Source organism: Mesoplodon mirus (genome assembly GCF_964341445.2).
Source record: "Mesoplodon mirus genome assembly, chromosome: 14".
Classification (NCBI taxonomy): Eukaryota; Metazoa; Chordata; class Mammalia; order Artiodactyla; family Ziphiidae; genus Mesoplodon; species Mesoplodon mirus.
Genome location: NC_138990.1, coordinates 18,900,556 through 18,922,128, shown reverse-complemented (window position 1 = coordinate 18,922,128; position 21,573 = coordinate 18,900,556). Strand labels below are relative to the sequence as shown.

Genomic DNA, 21,573 nt, shown 5'->3' with positions numbered 1-21,573 from the left:
CTTCTCCTTTGTCTTTGGATGTGGGGTATCTTTCTTGGTGAGTTCCAGTGTCTTACTGTTGATAATTGTTCAGCAGTCAGTTGTGATTATGGTGCCTCTTGCAAGAGGGAGTGAGCACACGTCCTACTCTGCCATCTTGAACCAATATCCATTGTTCATTTAGATGTAATGCTATTGCACACTTAACAGACTATAGGATAGTGTAAACATAACTTTTATAGGCCCTGGAAAATCAAAAAATTTTTGGACTCGCTTTATTGTGCTATCTGCTTTATTGCAGTGGCCTGAACCCAGCCCACTGTATCTCTGGGGTGTGCCTGTAATAAGGAATTGTTGCATCCAATGGATGTACATTTATAAGACCTTTGATCTGTATATTGCCCAACTGCCTTCCGTAAAGGCTGCAGCAGCTTACACTGAATCCCCACCACCCCCAGCAGTGTTGTTGTTCTCAGCAGATTTAATTCTTGGACCATTCTTTCTGTTGAACCAAAATCTGTTTCCTTGAACCATTAAAAAGAATGAAATAAAGCCACTTGCATCAACATGGATGGACCTAGAGATTATCATACTAAATGCAGTAAGCCAAAGACAAATATATGATATTGCTTACATGTGGAATCTAAAAAAATGATACAAATGAACTTATTTACAAAACAGAAACAGACTCACAGACATAGAAAACAAACTTATGGTTACCAAGGGGGAAAGGGGGTGTGGGAGGGATAAACTGGGAGTTTGGGATTAACATATACACACTACTATATATTAAAATAGATAAGCAACAAGGACCTACTGTAATGCACAGGGAACTACATTCAATATCTTGTAATAACTTATAAGGGAAAAGAATCTGAAAAGAATAGATACATATATGTATAACTGGATCACTTTGCTGTATACTTGAAATTAACACAACATTGTAAGTCATCTAGACTCTGCTTAGAAAATAAAAAGATCTGCTTCCTTTGGTTTCCACTTGAGTAGGTGCTTGCCTTGGACCTGACCCATGGCAGCTCTGCAGATGTTTCATTTTCCTCTGTCCTCTTGCCCACAGAAGGTCCGAGTAGGCAGTTGTTTGTTCCAGTGCCTCTTTTCTTGGGTTAGGGAAGAGAGGATGGGAAGGGGATTTGTGTCTCAGGCCTGTGGTATTGATTTAGGTACTTAGCCCTCTTCTGGGAGTCACTTGGACATCTTGCACAGTGATATCGACTCACCACATTTAATATTTTATTGTGTCTTGAGCATTGAGAAAGGCTCCCCGCCCAGGGTTTCGCGTCTCAGATAAAGCACAAACAGGAGCCGTAGGAAGGCTCTGGGTGGCACCAGGACGTGGTAGGAACAGGAAGGGTGGCCCACGGGAATGATTTATATCTTCACTTGTCTCTGGCTGCTCACGCGGCAGTATGGGGAGAATTTCCATGATCACTTTTTCTGTTTCTTTTTAAGCAGAGGTGGAAGAGCTGGGGAGATAATTTCGTGGGTGAACATGATTATTATTTGGCAACAGAGATCTGTGGGTGGCTGTGGTCGGAAGGAGAGAGAAGTTGCTATTACTAGTATTTTGTTAACTTACATGGACCAAAGAATCCCAAGGCTTTATAAAAGGGAAACATTAGTAGAGCTGAGTTCTGGAAGGACTCAAGGTCCAGAACGGAGGAGGCCGCTTGAAGGTTTCCCTTTTATTTAAATGCTTACCTGCCTCGTGAAAAATCAAAGCTTTCTCAGAGTCGTGCTCACTACTGACCCTCCAGTGCCCAGGGCAGAGCCTGGAGTGTGGTCAGCTCAGTAAATAGCGGTGGGTGAGTGAGGGGTAAAGTATGCAAGAGAAGGTCAAGGGCTCAGCAGTCAAGACTCCTGTTTGTAAGAAGGGGAAGGAAGGTGGTGCGTGTAACCACAGATAAGACTTCATGGGCCCTTTCTGAGAAACCAGGGCCAGGGATAGCCCAGGGCTGTGCAGGGTCTGAGTCTGAGCTCTGTAACCAGCCACCAGGACCACTGAGCAGTAGAAGAACTTGCAAAACCGGGGTCTTACTTGCTTTCTTTAAAAAAAAAAAATTTTTTTTTTATTGTGGTGAATATAAGTTTGACCAGCTTAACCATTTTTTTCTTTTTGTTTTCCATTACGGTTTATTATAGGATATTGAATATAAGGCCCTGTGTTCTACAGTAGAACCTCATTGTTTATCTGCTAACCCCAAACTCCTGATCCATCCCTCCTCTACCCTCCTCCCCCTTGGCAACCACAAGTCTGTTCTCTGTGTCTGTGAGTCTGCTTCTGTTTTGTAAATAAGTTCATTGTTATCATTTTGTTAGATTTCACATACAAGCACTATATGGTATTTGTCTTTCTCTGACTTGCCTCACTTAGTATGATCATCTCTGGGTCCATCCATATTGCTGCAAATGGCATTATTTCATTCTTTTTTATGGCTGAGTAATATTCCACTGTATACATGTACCACATCTTCTTTATCCATTCATCTGTCGATGGACACTTAGGTTGCTTCCATGTCTTGGCTGTTGTGAATAGGCCAGCTTTACCATTTTTAAGTGTACAGTTCAGAGGCCTTAAGCACATTCACACTCTTGTGCTACCATCGCCACCATCCATCTCTAGAATTTTCACCTTCACAAACGGAAACTCTGTACCCGTTAAATGCTAACTCCCCATTCCTCTCCCCCAGACCCTGAAAACCACCCTCTGCTTCCTGTCTCTCTGACTTTGATGACCTTAAGAGCCTCCTGTATGTGGAATCTTGCAGTGTTTGTCCCCTTGTGGCTGGCTTATTTCACTTAGCATAATGTCCTCAAGGCTCATCCATGTCAGAAACTGGAGACAAATTAGGAAATAATATGCAAATGATTAAAAAGTTCAAAAAAAAAAGGTTCATCCATGTCATGGCATGTGTCAGAATTTCTTTCCTTTTAAGGCTGAATAATGTGTGGCTGCTTTCTTTTTGAAATCAGATATGCAGTGATTGGTGCACGAGTAGTAACCAAGTGCACGGTGTGTAGAACCAGGAAAGGAGACTCCTGGGAGGCAGCCCCTAGTCAGGGACAGGAGGGGAGGGGAAAAGAGCAGGGAGAGGAGGTCAGGGGCGGGGCTCCAGCCTGCAGGGGGGTCGGCCTTTGACTGAGTTGACACCTAGGCTGCACAGAGCTCTTGGGAGCCCTGGAGGAACAGGACGGTGTCGCCGTTTCTCTGTGTCTGGTGGCCTCAGCTGTGCTTTGTCCTGCAGTTGAGTCCAGGCTGTGCCACGCTGCGAGTTACTGATGTGTTATTTCGTGTTCCTGTTGGTAGGGGGTTCTCAGAGCTATTGTTTTGTTATCCACACATACATTTTATTCTTGACCGTGGCCCCAAACAGTGAGATAGTTGTTTTTTCTTTGCCTGCTTTTAGGGAGCAGAAAATACTGAGGCAAGACTCTGGATTATCTGCCTGGACTGTTGCAGGAGCTGAATTCATCATGCAATAATTTGAGTCCTTGTCATGTCAGTTCATTGAGATGGGGGGTGGTCTGTCTTTTCTGGTTACAGACAGAGGACTTGCCATGCTTAGAGGCAACCAGGATGGCGTCCTGCAAAGAACATGGCCAAGAGAGCAGAAGCTTCATTAATAAATTTATTTATTTATTTTTGGCTGCATTGGGTCTTTGTTGCTGTGTGCAGCCTTTCTCTGGTTGCGGTGAGCGGGGGTTACTCTTCGTTGCGGTGCGCGGGCTTCTCATTGCAGTGGCTTCTCGTTGCAGAGCATGGGCTCTAGGCACGTGGGATTCAGTAGTTGTGGCGTGTGGGCTCTAGAGCGCAGGCCCAGTAGTTGTGGCGCACGGGCTTAGTTGCTCCGCGGCGTGTGGGATCTTCCCAGACCAGGGCTCGAACCTGTGTCCCCTGCCTTGGCAGGAGGATTCTTAACTACTGCACTACCAGGGAAGCCCAAGCTCATAAAATCTTTATCCAGGTGGCCTTTTAATAATGCTCATGTCGTTATGGTCTGCGTTTGAACTCCAGAGTTATTTTGCCTGGCTAGTTTTGTGACTGTTTATGACAGTGTCATGCAAGGTTTTAGTGTTCCTAGCAAGGTCTGTCCCTGGTCTTGAGTGAAATGAGGGAGAGCAGGAAAACAGGAAAAAAAAAGGAGCCAAATGGTAGCGGGTGAGAGTGATGCCGTGACAGCCCTCCCTGGCAGCAGAGTGCGGATTTCCTGCAGACCAGGGGAAGACACAGCCTGGACAGGCAGAAGCACATCTGCATCTTGGGAGCAGGTATGTGTGTAGTTTGAATAAAACTTTGTTACTATTTTAGATTTGGAAAATGAAAAAACATGATTTTGAAATTTCAAGGGTCGTTGAAGGAAGCTGTGATAGTTTTGCCAACAACATGTGGGATATGTTTTTTAAAAAGTGAGAATCACAGGAGTTATGCTCTCCAGTTTAAAAAATCCCTTCCTTTCCTGTACTTTCCTTGTTTGAGCCTCTCAGCAACGTGTAAGTAATTCTTGGCCCTGGAGAGGGAGGAAGCAACGCACAGGCTCCTCATGACTTGCCAGGGGCACATCTTGGCGTCAGGGGGACCTCCCTGGTGGCCCAGGTACGGGTTCTTACAGAATGTTCTGTCAGACTGTTCTTTCTGCTGTGTCATCCCTTATCTCTGTCCTTGACTGTGGCTGGTGTTTTAGTTTCTTGTTTTCTGCATCACTGTTTGCTTTGTCTTTGGAGAGAGAGTTTTATTACGGGAGGAAATGTTCCAGGGTGGATCAGATTAGTGTCTTGGTGACCTTTGTGCCAGGGCAGCAAAGGAAGTGCCAGCCAGATCCTTTTTCAAGAACAGAACTTACTGTGCACTTCAGGGAAAGTCTGGGAGGCAGCCCTGCAGGAGGCAAGTTAGAACGTTTTTGTGAGCACTTCCTAAGGTCACCCAGTGTGAGTGGTCACGGTTGTTTTTGGTTGCTTGGGATTCCTCAGAACAACACTGGCTGGCATCTTCCACGTGGATTTACACTTGGAAGTTACAGAGGGGGACCGTGGTTGACGTTTCTTTTCTATTAGGATGTTTCCATCACCAGGCTCTTACTGTTTTCAGTAAAGTAATTTTGCTTATGCTCAAATAATTAAACTCACTGAAGGTGTTCTTGCATTAGCGATGGTGCTTATAGTTACTTAAAAAGCAGGCAAGTGCTGAGTCTAACTTTCAGACTTAGTGAATTTGAAGGTCAAAAGTCATTTTTGTAAAATGCTTTTAAACTGGGGAGATCGTTGAAGACCCCACTGTCTGAGTTTTCTCTGTTGCAGTAGTCCCTTTTCTGAAACATATAGAAATAACAAATCACTATGTTGTGTGACAGGAACTAACAGTGTTGTAGGTCAGTTATACTTCAAAAACAAACAAACTCATAAAAAAAGAGACCAGATTTGTGGTTATCGAAGGTGGGGGGAGGTGGTGAGGAGAGGGAATTGGATGAAGGGGGTCAAAAAGTACAAACTTCCAGTTATAAGATAAATAAGTACTAGGGATGTAATGTACAATGTGATAAATATAATTAACATTGCTGTATGTTATATATGAACTATATTATCATTATATATGATATATGAAATGTATATAAAATATATAAATAGTTGGAAGTTTTTAAAACAGTAAATCCTGAGTTCTCATTAAAAGGAAAAAAAGTTTTTTTCTGTTTCTTTAATTTTGTGTCTGTATGAGATGAAGGATGTTCACTAAACTCATTGTGATAATCATTTCATGACGTATGTAAGTCACATCATTACTGCTGTGCACCTTAAGTTAATACAGTGCTTTATGTCAGTTATATCTCAATAAAACTGGGAGGAAAAAAATCGCCCCTTTTCTCCCTCTTGTAATAATCCTTTTGCATAAAGTCTCTCCTTACCTTACAAATCCCGATTTGTTTTTTTATTTGACATGGTTCAGAATAAATATGACCTAAACAAAAACATAAAGTTTGAAAGCTGGGAATCAAACTTTTCTCTAGTATCTTACGGGTTGCCTCACTTCTGCACAGAGCATGGCTTCTTTGACAAAAGACACCATCTGGAGGGGATCTTAGCAAACATCCCATTCCGTCCCTTCCATTTTAGAAGATGAGAGAGTGACTAACGCAGCTGGGTTTCAGAACACAGCGACTTTTTACTAATTGACTCCTTAGCGGTCAGTGGATGAAGGCAGAGTGTCAGAGTGGAAGCGTCCTGACTCACGTGGTGTCCAGAGCCCTCCGTCCCTGCTGGACTTGCGGGTCTGCGTGTGTCCTCATCCTCAGGTCACGCTGACTTCCACGACTGAAGCTGTCGCCGTCCCTCACTTCTCTGTCGTCTGCTAGAACCTTGCATGCCCGAGTGGCCCTGGGCTGGGGAGTGATCTGCATTTAAAAAATAAGAAGGAAATTCAGGGAGTGTGAAATTCTCTGCTCCATATGTTCTTATCCTGCTTTCACTTCTGACTTTACAACATGTTCACATAGGTGAAGGTTAATTATCCAGGTTTATGCCTTTAAAAAAAAATTGAAGTATAGTTGATTTACAGGGATTCAGGTGTACAGCAGAGTAATTCAGTTAATACATATATATATATATATATTCTTTTTCAGATTCTTTTCCATTATAGGTTATTACAAGGTATTGAATATAGTTCCCTGTGCTATACAGTAGGTCCTTGTTGGTTATCTGTTTTATACATAGTAGTGTGTATCTACTAATCCCAAATTCCTAATTTACCCCCCCTCTTCCCCTTTTGGTAACTGTATGTTTTCTATGTCTGTGAGTCTGTTTCTGTTTTGTAAATAAGTTCATTTGTATCATTTTTTTTAGATTCCACATATAAGTGTTAACATATGATATTTGCCTTTCTCTGACTTACTTCACTTAGAACGATAATCTCTAGATCCACCCATGTTGCTGCAAATGGCATCATTTCATTGTTTTTTATGGCTGAGTAGTATTCCATTGTGTATACACACCACATCTTCTTTATCCATTCATCTGTTGATGGACATTTAGGTTGCTTTCATGTCTTGGCTATTGTAAATAGTGCTGCTATGAACATAGGGGTACATGTATCTTTTTGGATTATGGTTTTCTCTGGATATATGCCCAGGAGTGGGATTGCTGGATTGTATGGTAGCTCTGTCTTTAGTTTTTTGGGTTTTTTAAAATAAATTTATTTATTTATTTATTTATTTTTACTTTTGGCTGCGTTGGGTCTTCGTTGCTGCGTGCAGGCTTTCTCTAGTTGTGGCGAGCGGGGGCTACTCTTCATTGTGGTGTGCGGGCTTCTCATCGTGGTGGCTTCTCGTCGCGGAGCATGGGCTCTAGGCACGCAGGCTTCCATAGTTGTGGCACGCAGGCTCCGTAGTTGTGGCTCATGGGCTCTAGAGTGCAGGCTTAGTAGTTGTGGTGCACGGGCTTAGTTGCTCTGCGGCATGTGAGATCTTCCCAGACCAGGGCTTGAACCCGTGTCCCCTGCCTTGGCAGGTGGATTCTTAACCACTGTGCCACCAGGGAAGTCCTACCTTTAGTTTTTTTTAAGGAACCTCCATACTGTTTTCCATAGTGGCTGCACCAATTTACATTTCCACCAACAATGTAGGACGGTTCCCTTTTTTTCCATACTCTCTCCAGCATTATTATTTGTAGACTTTTTGATGATGTCCATTCTGACCAGTGTGAGGTGGTACCTCATTGTAGTTTTCATTTGTATTTCTCTAATAGTTAGCAATGGTGTGCATCTTTTCATGTGCCTGTTGGCCATCTGTATGTCTTCTTTGGAGAAATGTCTATTTAAGTATTTTGCCATGCCTTTTCCGTTAAGAACGTTTAAAAAATTTTTTCGCTATGAAGATTTTCAAACATACCTCAAAGTAGTGAGGATGGTGTAATGAAATCCTCCTGGGTCCTTATGCAGGTACATTAGGATCAAGGTATTGCCCACCTTGCTTTATCTCTTACTCTCTGAGTCTTTTTCCCCCCACTAATGTATTTTAAAGCAAATCCTAGAAATTATGATATTTCACCCCTACATATTTTTAGTGAACATCTCTGAATCCAGGGCCATTCTTTGTCACTGCACTAACATCATTAAACTGCTAGAGGTGACCGGACTCCTTGCTGTCACTTGCACTTGGTGCAGACATGGGCTTCTGGCTGCTTCAAGATCCTTCATGGATCTGGTTGTTTTCATCCATGTTCAACCAGAAACACACCACTCATTTGACTGTGTGTGGCTTATGTCTTGTTTAGTCAAGAAGGTCTCCATCCCTCCACTCCCACCCTCCTGTTTTCCCCCAAGTCATTGACTTGGTGAAGAAACCGGGTCAGTTTTTATGCAGCATGTCCTGCTGGTACACTTGTCTGTTTCCTTCCTCAGGGTATCATCTCACTCATGACTTGGTTCCTCATATTTCCTGAAAACTGGACAGTAATTACAAAGGTTCAGTTGAATCCAGGTTTGTAAAGAAGAATACTGAACAGATGGTTGGCCTATATTCCTGCCTGGGGGGCATGTATCCTCTGGTGTCTGACTCTTAGTGATGCTTAGATTAGTTGATAAGCTCAGGTGACAGCTTCCATTGCATTCTCCTCCTGTCAACCTTTCATCTAATGGTTTTACCCATTTCAGTATTGCCTGAATAATTTTTCTCTACATACTGCAAAGTGGTGATTTTCTAACTTGATAAGTACTTTCACAGCTGTCAGCTTGAGCTTGTCTGTAAAGAACTTTACCTTATCACCTAGGGCTGTCTGGTCACCCTGAGAATATTTAGGAAAGGGATGGAGAGAATGCTCGCTTTTGCCTTTTAGTTGCCTGTGGTTTGTGTAAGTAGTTGGTACCCTGGTTGTCTGCAGTGGTGACAAGTGAGTTATTTTTGGTCTTGTTTTAGTTTTCTTTTCTCTTTTCCTTCCTCCCTCCCTTTTCAGTATCATTTCAAAGTCCCTGTTCCCCACTCCCAACACTTTATTATGAAATTTTCCAAACATTCAGAGAAGTTGAAAGGATTGTACAATGAACATGCTAAGCCCGGGGTTTTTATACGTTCACTGTGTTTCAGTTAATTGCTGTCCTTTTTGATACTCAGATCATGCCACCTTCTGCCTACAAGAACCCCTTCCTGTGCCTTCTGTGACTTTGTCTCACTTTCATTCATCTTTGAGTGATTCTTTGCTCTCTGCCAATAAGATGTTAAGTGTTCATCTTGTGCACTTCCTGCCTCCTACCTGGAATCAGCCATTCCTCCAAGTAGCCCTGGTTCCTTTGTGTGGGTAATGGTATTTAGGGACCACAGTCTGCGGTGTGGGGTTGCTCATTGTTACTGGGTTGTCATTGCCTCTAAGACTCTTCCAATAGGTATGAGCTAAGAAGTATGTGAAAGAAAAGAAGAAAGAGGTATGAAAAAGAAAAATAAATCATGAGTTCATACTTAGCTTTCTAATTCGGCTGTAAAACTACGTAGTTATAGTTTAACTTTGATATTATATTTGTTTATCTCCTCTTATTCACTGAAAATCTTGGTTTCTAACAATATTCACATAATTGTTCTCTATTGTACATGCACACAAACACATTGTCTCTAAATAATATCAATACTGCTATTAAGAGTAAGAGTAGTGGACTTTGCTGCTGGTCCAATGGTTAGCACTCTGTGCTTCCAATGCAGGGGGGCTTGGGTTCAATCCCTGGTTGGGGAACTAAGGTCCCACATGATGCGTGGTGTAGCCAAAAGATTTTTTAAAAAATGATGCAAAAAAAAGAATGAGTAGTGAAAGAGAGTAAAGTTTTTGCAGCTCTATTTGGCCTTAGAATATATTTAACTATGGAGGTATAGTCAAAATACTGTTTAAAACAGTTATTTTCTCTTTGTAATTATGTTGGTAATTATTTTAATAACCTAATAAAGTTAATTTTTAATTGTTAAGGATATTTTTTCCCTTATTGATTTGACTCAAAAAATACAAAACAGTTTCATGATTAATCAAATTTATAAAATCTATAAAAGCAAAATATTTGTAGAGAAGCCATCCTTCCCCTCCACGCCCACTTTCTTTTTCACAAAGGTCACATATATTCTGCTCTATGCCTTGCCTTTTTTATGGATCAGCATATCCTGGAAATCATTCCACATCAGAGAGGAGAGATATTCTTCCTCCTCCTTTTTTTCTTTTTCCCGCTTTCGTTTTTATTCTTTCATTGCCTAGAAGTACCGTAGTTTATTTAACCTATTCTCTACTGATGGGTATTTCTGTTGTTTTCAGACTTTACCATGACAAAAATGCCCCAATGAATAACCTGGTAGATTCCTAGAAGTGGGATTGTTGCATCAAAGTGTTAATTAGATATTATTAAATTCCCTCCTCTCCATTGGCATTGTATTATTTTTTAAAATTCCAATCAGCAATGGATGAAAATGCCTGTTTTCCCAGACTTGTCATCAGATCTATTGTCAAATTTTTGGATTTTTGCCAACCTGATAGGTAAGACATGGTGTATTTCCATAGTTTTAATTTGCATTCCTTTTGTTTTGAGGAAGTTGAACATCTTTCATGTTTAAGGACCATCTTCAGAAACTCTTTATTCCTATCATTTGCCTAGTTTTTTATTGGGTGCTTCTTTTTTCCCCTCAATTTTTAGGTGTTGTCTGTATATTAAGAATTTTAGCCCTTTATTTGAGGTGAGAAATTACAAAATCTTTCCCCAGTTGGTCATGTAGTGGGATTTAGCATGCCTTTCTTTTATACTTTGTGATTTTGGGTTATGGTTGGAAGGTTTTCTCATTCCTGAGTTACTCAGGAATCCACTCATGTTTTCTTCAATTACTTGTAAATTAATTTTCTTTCAGTACTTTAAAGCGGTCATTCCATGTCTTCTGGTTTGCATCGCTTCTGATAGGAAGTCTACTATCATTCTTATCTTTGTTCCACTGTAAATATTGTGTTTTTTTCCCTTCTTTATCACTGGTTTTCACTAGTTTGCTTATGATGTGATATTCTGTAATTTTCTTTAAAGGTTTTTCCACTTGGTGTTCGTTGAGAATCTTGAATCTGTGGGTTTATAGTGTTCATCAAACTTGAAAACAATTTCAACCATTATTTCTTCAAAAATTTTTTTCTGTTCTCGCTTTGGTAGCACATATACTTAAAAACAATTTTTTTCCTGTTCTCTGGTTCCCCTACCCCCCTTTTCCTGGGACCTCAGTTACACAGATTTCAAGCTGCTTGTTATTGTCCCACAGTTCACTGATGCTCTGTCCTTTCTGTTTTGTTCATCCTGTTTCTTCTGTTTTTCATTTCAGAGTTTTTGTCGCTATCAAGTGCCCTTTTCTCTGCAATGTCCAATTTACTTTTAATCGTATCAGTATATTTTTTATTTCAGACACTGTTTTTCATCCCTAGAAGTTTGATTTGGAATTTTTTCAAATGTCTTCCATTTAGTTCCTCACCATCCTCTTGCTTTCCTCCACTTTTTGAACACATGGAGTATATTTATAACAGCTGTTGTATGTCTTTGTCTTTTTATCTGCTTTATATCTGGTTCTGTTTCTATTGATTGATTTTTATTTTGTTTACGTAGGTCAAAATTTCCTACATCTCTGCTACCATCCCTGCTTCTATTTCTGAGAAGTGTTTCTAATGGCACTAGTACAAGGACATTTTAATGACTATTTCAATTATAAATTAAAAATCTATTTTACTTTCAGTGTCAAGGAAGTTGAGTTTGTTTTTCACTTATCGCAGATAATTTTAGGGACTTATTCTAATTTGAAGGCAAAAAAGGATAAATTATGTAAAAAGAAAGGTTTAGAACTTATTTTCTTAAACTATACAGTGAGAAGTATACACAGGTTTAAAAAAAATCATGATGATGTGATGTTGATATTGAACTTTTACATGTTCCTGTAAAGATACTGCTTCAGACAATATAGATTAGATGTTAGAGTATCCACTTGAAGAATGTGAGATTTCTGAAAATTAAAGCTTTGGTCCAACCCTTTCCCCTGTCATTTGTAATTTTTACTAGATTCTTTGCCTCAGTGTTTCTCTGTGTAGGATGAGTGTTGAGTGGAATTTAGGAATGACATTGCCTTGACTGTTAAACTTTTAATTAGTCCTTTTGTGGTCTGTGTGGCTTTTAGTCCAGGCATTTAGACAGAAGCCTTTTAGTGTTTGGACAGTAGAGAAACGTTGACTATTGCAAAGGAACAGATCTGAAGGATGCACATGCAATGCCCATGTCATTGTAAAGTAGGATCTAGGTATCTGGAGATGATGCTTAATTCAATTGGATATTTACTATGCAGAGAGAAACAGTTGCTTTTTAAAACTGAAACTGGGATCAAGTTATGTATGACTGTTTTCCATGCAGAAGCTGTAAGTATAGACAATGAGATGCTTGTTTTATTTCCTGAAAATACCTCTGGGGCAAACCTAAGATAATAAATACTGTGTGTGAGTTTCAAAGTGACTCAACTGTTGGGAGCTGCCCCCCACCCCACCCTACTCCCCAGGCTCCGGTCTCCACTGTGTGTTACAGAAAGAGCCAGAAGAACAGGCCTCAAGGTTGGCTCTTGTCTGCACTTTAGATTTCTCACCTAGGAGATGGAAACAACAATACCTATCTTGTGATGCTTTTCATGAAGATAAACCAGGTTCAGTGTACAACATACCTAACAAAATGCCTGGCTTCAGAAAATATCCTAAGCCTGCACCTCTGGCAGTTCTTTCTTAGACCATCAAGTTGGTTACTTATAAGTCCACCCGTGTGGTTTGTTTTGTGGTCATAACTGATGTTTCTAATACTGTATTTTAGTTTTGCATTGCCATTTACAAATTTGATCTTTGACTTCTTGTGTGGGTAATGTGTAAGATCCACTGAACTTGAAGTTTCTTAGAAAAGAGAGAAGTCTTTTTCAGCAAAAATTAGGGGCCTTCATGAAACAAAGTACTGATGTAATTTTGCTAATTGGACTTCTGTTACAATCCACAGTAAGCCTATACATTTTGGTTGTAGAAAGCTGTATTAACCTGCTAGGGCTGCCTTAGCAAAATACAGCAGACTAGATGGCTTAAACAACAGAAATTTATTTCCTCATAGTTCTGGAGTCTGGAAGTCTAAGATCAAGGTGCCAGCAGGGTTGGTTTCTCCTGAGGCCTCTCTCCTTGGTGTGCAGACGGCTGCCCTCTTGCTGGGTCCTCACATGGTGCATCCCTGGTGTTTCTTCCTCTTCTTACAGGGACACCAGGCCTTATAATGATCCCTGCCCCTATGACCTAATTTAACCTTAGTTACTTCCTTAGAGGCCCTAATCTTCAAATATGGTCACGTTGGGGGTTAGGGCTTCATTGTATGAATTTGGGGGGACCCAACTCAGGCCATAAGAGTTCTCCTCCATCTTGGCTTTGGAACGCCCACAGCAGAAGCAGTGGGAATATTGCTGTAGTGTTGAGTCAATGTGTAGCCTTTTTATCATTCTGTCCTTTCAATGGATGACAAATTCTCACTTTCTTATTTTCTCCTCTTTTCATTTTTCACCACTTATCTGTCTGTAATGTGGCTTTCAAACATTTTGACCGTGACCCCCAGACAGAAATATATTTATGAGTGTGTGCATAACTCTAACAAGTATTTCATAAGTCAGTCATTGCCCTTATAAAGTGGCATGTATTTTCTAAATATTTCATTTTTTAAACAACAGCTGTTTTTGGGTGGGCTACTTCATGTAGCTGAGAAACATGGCTGCCATGTGGGTTCAGAACTTCAACATGTGATATATGTTACGTGACTTTCCTTTCTAGTCCTTTGAGTCATCGGTGTGCAGTCGGCTTGCACTGATTTACGGTGTTTTTTTGAAGCCCATCATAAGACTTCCCTGCAGAGGAAATTATAGTTCGGAAAATTTCCCTGCCATTTGGCAACTTTCGTAGGAAGTAGAAGACAGTCGAGTGGGAAAGTTCCATCACGGTGATTGTCTTTGCTCGGAGAGGCACACAGCCGTGTCAGATTCAGGACAGGGTGACGGGTTTCATTACAACCTCCGCTAACTGCGGCTCAGTGATCGATTTTACACGTGTGTTGATTTTCTCTCTCAAGGTATGAGCTTACTTTTGTTCTAGAATGGTTTTCCCCTATTTTAAGGCTCCTCCCCAGGAGGTAGAAGAATTTCTTAAAGGATAAAAGTCAAGTTTTTGGATGACGTGACCTCAGGTCTTAATTCCACATGATATACTGTGGTGGGGCTCGGTTGGAATTTTATTCACAGCGTCTGTAGTTAGCAGGTGGAGAAGACACACGTGGTTTCACAGCTAACTGTTGGCCCTATGAGCTTAGGAACAGGATCAATGAAAAGCTGTCTCATGTCATCCAGGAAGATGCCCTCAGGAAAAAGTGATGGCGGGGAGAGTGCGTGCTCTACGTGCAAGCACAAAGTAGCTTTTTTAGTGTCAAGCCCTAGGAACTACTGGACTGAACTACTGGACTGGATTATGTAAGTGTTACTTGAAAATTGAAATGCAGCTTCTATGGGAGGACCCCAGGGCACTTCAAGGTCATAGAGAATGAGCTCACACCCTGGTTTGCCTTTTAGTCGATACAAGTGACCTTGGAGATGTATCTGAGGCCCCCTTCCTCACTCAGCCTTCATTTCACATCAGTGAGACCACGCCTGGGACAGAGAGGTCAGAAAGGTCACAGAGTGAGTCCTGTCCACTCTCTGTTCCTCCTCAGTCCTCCAAGTCTTTTTTTTTTTTGGTAAATTAGGAAGTATATGAAAACATATGGTAAAAGATTGAAGGCCAATACAGATATTCTTTTTTCCATGTATTCCTTGCCATTTAAAAAAAAAAAAATTCTGACCAGTTGGTTTTATTATGATGCATAATAAAGGATAACGATCTGTGGAGGGGAGAGGGATAAATTAGGAGTTTGGGATTAACATATATACACTACTATATATAAAATAGATCATCAACAAGGACCTACTGTACAGCACAGGGAACTCTACTAAATACTCTGTATAACCTATATGAGAAAAGAATCTGAAAAAGAATGGTTATATGTATATGTATAACTGAATCCCTTTGCTGTACACCTGGAACTAACACAACATTGTAAATCAACTATACTCCAATATAAAATAAAAGTTAAATTAAAAAAATCTAGAGAGAGGAAACCTTAAAGTGCCAGAGAAGAGCAGAGAGCTGCCCACCCCAAGGAGCCTGCGCAAATTTATTGGCTTCAGTGGCCCAGAGACTCTCTCCTGAGATGAATCGTGTGATGTGCTATCCCTCCACCCACCCTGCAAAGAAACCATTGCTGACCAATGAGATTTAGGGGGTGTCCTGGTGACTGACACTTATGTAGTTGCCACCCGAGGACACTGAATGGGCAAGGAGAATTAAGCCAGAGGCAGGTAAATTAGATGCCCACCTCAGCCACATCAGTGCTGAATGTGAGGAGCAGACAGTGTGGGTCCTCAGTTCAGGGGGACATTGTTTGGAAACTTCAAGAGAGTCCTGCTGGGAGCCTGGAAACTTGTGGTGTGAGGCCGTTGTTTCAAAATGATCTCTCCCTCCCATAAGAGGGGTAGGGAGCCTGAAGGGCCAGGGGCTTCCTGAGACTGCAGGGGCCTCCTAGGTGGATGGGAAGTAGATAGAGTTCGTGGCCACTTACCCCAAGTGGGTTGCTTCTTGGGTTTATGATCCCCAAAGAGCAAGACAGGGGAGGTAGGACTCATGGAGAGCTGGGTAGGGTCACTGGTTGTTATGGACTGAATGGTATCCCCCTCAACTCCCCAAATTCAAATGTTGAAGCCCTCACCCCCAGTGTGGTGGTATTTGGAGGTGGGACCTTTGGGAGGTGATTAGGTTCAGATGAGGTCATGAGGGTGGGGCCACCCTGATGGGATTAGTGCCCTTATCAGAAGGACGAGAAGTCTGCTCTAGTGATGACCAAAGGATATTGCTTTGGCAATGCCATGCCTAAAAATTGGAGAATACAGGGAAATAAATACCATTGGTTTAAACTCTCATTTTTCCTTATGAGGAAAAATGAGAGTTCTCTTAGATTCTTCTTTTTACTCCTTCCCAAAGTGCCCATCAGAACAATAGTCCTAGTACAGATGTTCTCCATACTCACCCCAAATCCACAGGTCCAAGGTGAGTTCTCTGGCATTTCTATGTGGGGGGTATTTATAAGGTCCTCACATACGTTCACACTCTGGGGAGAGGAACGCTGTAGGCAACAGAGAGAGAGAAAGCTCAGAGGTAGCATAATGCACGTCTGTCTTCTCTGTAAGTGGTACGTGACTCTGTTGGTCGTTATGCCTCTCACATTGGCTAGATTATTCTGCACTGTTGCTTGTCCGCCAGCCATTTGAGGTTAGAGTATCTTCGGCTTCCCACTTGGGAAACCCGGCCCTCCTAGCCGGGCATTCACCTATTTCCACACTAGACATACCCAATGTACACATGCCTCTTCTTGTGCAGGACCGTGCTTGCTTCAAGTCATGGACTTGGTCAAACCTCTGTCACACCACTTGGAGCTGGCACAGTCCCGGTGCCAATGTGCCCATGTCCAGTGGGGAGGACTAGGAAGAAATAATGACAACTAAGGTGTCTAAGCTTTTTGGTAACAATGTTGCTTAATGCTTCACTAATAGGTTGATTGTGTTTTTAGTTGCCTTTGAAAGAAATTAACTTACTAGGTACCATTTAATGTTTCTGTGGTTTTGTTTTAACATGTACAGTAAAACCTCTTTTTATATCTGTTTTAAGGGATTTTTTAATAAAAGATATGAAGTACAGATTGATAAACCTGGAAATGTCCTAATGGCAACACCCTCAGGCCACTGGCAGAGCCATCTCAAGAGGTCTTCTCTCTGTGAACTTGGGCTGAGGTCCCTTTTGAAGGACCCTCATTCTTACGGGGTAAATTCTGTGAGAATGTCAAGAATTGGTCACCCTGGGGCTTGTTTCCCCTGGAATGGCTATATAATTATAGATGTTTCTGTCACTTGAGTGGAGGTGGTCAGAATTCCACGCGTTAGTGAGACTGGCAGGACGCCCACAGAGAGGTCCCGGGGATGACTCGTCTGGTTGGCTGGCCCATCCATGTGGCAGAGGGATGGGTGTTCCCAAACCCCAATGCTGTGGTGACTGGGACCAGAGCCCCAGTGGAGGGTGCCTGCCTTGTCAGCCAGCAAACTGGGATGTCAGAAACCGGAATGTTTTAATAACATAAATGCAGGACTCGTATTTGGAAAGTGAATTCATATTCTAAGAATTGCTTTTGTCTCTTAATCTCTGTGTCTTTTTCTGTTCTAACCCAGGTGCCACGTTAGAGGAAATAAACCAGCACTGGGACTGGCTGGAGCAAAATCTCCTCCACACCTTGTCTGTCTTTGATAATAAAGATGACATTGCCAGTTTTGTCAAAGGGAAGGTGAAGGTAGGTCCCTGGACTGTGATGTTTCTCCCCGTTTCCCCATCTTTCTTATCACGTCCTTAAAACATTCTAGACACTACAGCATTTTTAATCATATTCTTTTCCTTTAACAGTGTTCTCCACTATAATTGAATTTCTTGGCTTAATACCTAAAGCAAAATGAGTTTGACTTGTCATCAGTCAAATTTTGCAGAGTCAGTCTGACAAAATTCACCCGAAATTAAAAAAAAACAACAACAAAAGCCTCATTCTCAGGCCTGAGGTTTCGTTACCCTTTACAGAAGTGAAGGTCCTTTTTTATCTTGGGAAAAAAAAATGCTAAGAGTCATGTTTTTGCACAGCAACAATGTTATTTGACCCCTGAAGTTAGTTACTCCCAACTTTTTTTTGCAGCTGTGACATCTTGTCCCTCTTTTATTTTGTTGGACCTATCACTTGCCTCCTTCTGAAAGTGGATATTCTTAAAATATGTTAAGTGAAGAATTAAAACCAAATAAGTTTTGAGAAAAGAGAGGACTGTTTGGGGAGGTCTCTCTACATACCTGGTGCGAGCTATGTCTTATGTAACAGGTCTCACTGCCAAAGCATGATTGGTAACCAGTGCTTTAAAAACCCTCTCAGGCAGGGAGAGACGGTTTCTCATTCGAAAGTTAACTGTCTCACTAAACACTATAATGCATTAGCCTGTAATACAGTTTTCATCCCTTAGGGTAAAACATCCTAGAGTGTTGTTTTTTCTTCCCCGAAGTGTGCCTTTCCAGTACCCCTTGTGCTTTGGCTTTTAGTAAAGGGTCTTAGAGTGAATTCTCGAATTTAAGAGGACAAAACAAGAGCACCTTTTTCATTTGGGGATTGGGGATACTTGTGGGATCAGGTAGAAGATCAGTCTTCTGAGTCCAGGTGGAATGACAGTGTTGTCTGGTGTCTCCTGCTGTTACCTCTGGCCTGCGGGCTTAGCGGGTGGGCGCAAGCCCTGGCGGGTCTTCTTGTCCATCTCGTGTGTTACCACCACAGCCTGGTCCAACTTGGTTCCTTGGGTCAGGCTGCACTGGGGCTTAGCAACAGAAATACCCGGTTCACAGTTATTTTTCACATTTACCCCCTTTTCTTGGTCTCACATGGGTTGTGGCGGTTCTTTGATTTAGGTGTTTCTGCCCTGAGTTGGGAGCAAGGAAATGCATTTCTGCTGCAGTGGCTTTCAGAAAGCTTCTGTAGGGGAGGGAAAAACTTTTCCTTTACCCTCTTAGGTTCCATGCCAGGGGCCTGGAAATTTAACTGACCGAAGATAGATTAATGAGAAAAACAGAGTTTATCAGCCTTTGCGGCCCCCAGACAGGTAGGAGAAACTCTGTGATGAGTAACTCAAAGGGATGCTTAGGACTTGGGGCTTGGGGCTAGCATCGTAATGAAGAACAGTGCATTTGTAGAGAAGTGAGGAGTCAAAGGAACAGGAGTGTGGCCTTTTAGGGCCGCAAACTGCCAGACACTGGGTACTGGAGTGAGACTGACTGCTCCTGTCGGGTTTATCCTGTAGGTTCCTGCTGGTGCCTCTGGAGTTGGTCAGAATCCAGAGTTGTCTCTGGTGATTCAGAGTCTAAGAGCTGCTTTCCTCTTTCTGGCACAGGATGGGGAGACACCTTTAGAAATGGGAATTTGTGTCCTGTTTTTAGGTAAATAGTGGGGCAGGGCAGAGAGCTTTTTTGGCATCTGCCGTTTGTCAAGTGTCTTTAGCTCAAAATAAGTCTTATGCCAGAGAGTCATATTATGGGGTGGCATATTCTGATCCCTTAACACTTCATAGTGAACATGGCTTTTACTTCCCAGGGAGGCTGCTGGCCTGGAGCAGGGGCCGGGGATTGAGGGGTCTGGCTGGTCGGAGGCTGGTCGAGCCTTTGGGGCCACCACGTGGTGTTGGTTCTCCCTTTGCCCTGGGCAGGTTTGAAGGATCTGGGAATTGGGGCTTTCCTACTCAAAACCTGACCATTGACTGCTCTATGGAGCTTTAAAGGAATCCCTCTGCTTTGAGCTGTGTGCTGTAACCAGACGCAGCAAACAAGGAAGCCAGCAGTCTGTGTGGCTGCCCTTGTCTGGAGCCGTGACTGTTTGCTGTAGAGGCTTCTTTTTTTTTTTTTTGCGGTACGCGGGCCTCTCACTGCTGTGGCCTCTCCCACTGCAGGGCACAGGCTCCGGACGCGCAGGCCCGGCGGCCATGGCTCACGGGCCCAGCTGCTCCGCGGCATGTGGGATCCTCCTGGACCGGGGCACGAACCCGTGTCCCCTGAATCGGCAGGCGGACTCTCAACCACTGCGCCACCAGGGAAGCCCTGTAGAGGCTTCTTTAAAAATCCCCTTCAGGGACTTCCCTGGCGGTCCAGTGGTTAAGACTGCGTGCTTCCAATGCAGGGGGTGCGAGTTAGATCCATGGTTGGGGAACTCAGTTCCCACATGCTGTGTGGTGCAGTGAAAAAATGAGATAAAAATTTAAAAAAAAATCCCCTTCATGTTTCAAGGTGCAGAGCATTTATTATATATTAGACATGCTTTAAAAAAATACCTCTCTTAATTATAACATTTATGGTGTCTTGTTAAATAAAATTTGGAAAAGAAAGAAAAACATAATGAGGGAAATGCAAATCACTTGAAATTTCAGATTGACTTTTAAAGTAATTTTAAATTACATTTTTATTTAAATGGTAATGCCCAGGATATTTTCTAAAACCGCTTGTGCAATGCAGATTGGGTAGCAATTCCCCCAAAAGTGGCCTTATCTTATTAGCCTTTTGTGAAACCACCTATACAAGAATAGAAAGGAAGGAAGGTGCTAATAAAAATAAATAAAAAGATAGAATTACAGTGTATTTTAAAAATCGAGTAGCATATGTAAGGCCTGAGGCCGGGGAGTTCTTGAACAGAAGAAATTCTGGGTGAAAAAAAAATGTACAGTGAGCTCTCAGGAATGGGAATCAGAATTCTGATACTGTCAGTGTGCTGTCAGCCTTAGGATCAGGCCACAGCTTACATTCTAGGCACGTCTACCCCCTCGCCCCAGATTCAGAGAGGATCCTCACTGTTGTTTGTCATCAACAAAACAATGGTAGATTCAGATTCTTCTTTCCCATCTTGCCTCCCCGTATATTGAAGTGCTTTGGAGGTATTGACAACCTCAGGAACCTCAGCCACCCTGCCCCTTTTCTACCTTAGAGGACCAGAGGTGATACAGTGGTGGTGGAATGTATCAGGTGTCACACAGGCAGGCATTATTGGCTTTACACCCAATTTTTGAACCCAAGGAGGAAGACATTCGTGAGTTGTTTTTTAAAGACCAACACTTATTTATTTATATACTTATTTTTATTGAAGTATAGTTGATTTAGAATGTTGTGTTAATTTCTGGTGTAGGGCAAAATGATTCAGTTATATATATGTTTCTTTTTTTTTTTTTTGCGGTACGCGGGCCTCTCACTGTTGTGGCCTCTCCTGTTGTGGAGCACAGGCTCCGGACGCGCAGGCTCAGCGGCCATGGCTCACGGGCCCAGCCGCTCCGCGGTATGTGGGATCTTCCCGGACCCGGGCATGAACCCACGTCCCCTGCATCGGCAGGCGGACTCTCAACCACTGCGCCACCAGGGAAGCCCCTGTATATACGTTTTTAAAAAATATTCTTTTCCATTATGGTGTATCAAGGATATTGAACATATAGTTCCCTGTGCTATACAGTAGGACCTTGTTGTTTATCCATCCTATATGTAATGGTTTGCATCTGCTAACCCCAAACTCCCACTCCATCCCTCTCCCACCCTCCTCCCCCTTGCCATCCCCCAGTCTGTTCTCTACGTCCATGATTCTGTTTCTGTTTCATAGATGGGCTCACTGTAAAAAGACCAACTTTTAAACTCCAACTTGGGTGGTTCTTCAGGGTTGATGCATTGAGTTCACATACCCGAGACAGTCACTTGACTCTCTCTGACTCGTGTCTCTGGAGGGAGGAGCCGGGAGAGATTATAAGATAGTAACATGTTTGAGAACTGGGGCTTGGGAGTCAGAGATTTCCAAAGCCTGATGGCTGGAGAGCGGCCAAGAGAGAGACTAGGGCTGAGGTTCCCCCCCAGCTTTGCTTTCTCCCC

The 21,573-nt window shown here is 42.4% G+C and overlaps 1 protein-coding gene across 2 annotated transcripts in view; it reads left to right on the top strand.

Moving 5' to 3' along the window:
• The window catches only part of TBC1D8 (TBC1 domain family member 8), a 131,202-nt gene that overhangs the window by 56,711 nt on the left and 52,918 nt on the right, over window positions 1-21,573 (top strand). For both annotated transcript variants that reach the window (XM_082641947.1, XM_082641948.1), the window contains exon 3: window positions 17,334-17,452. In XM_082641947.1, coding sequence (XP_082498073.1) covers window positions 17,334-17,452 — 119 coding nt within the window. The remainder of the gene's footprint in view (window positions 1-17,333; window positions 17,453-21,573) is intronic.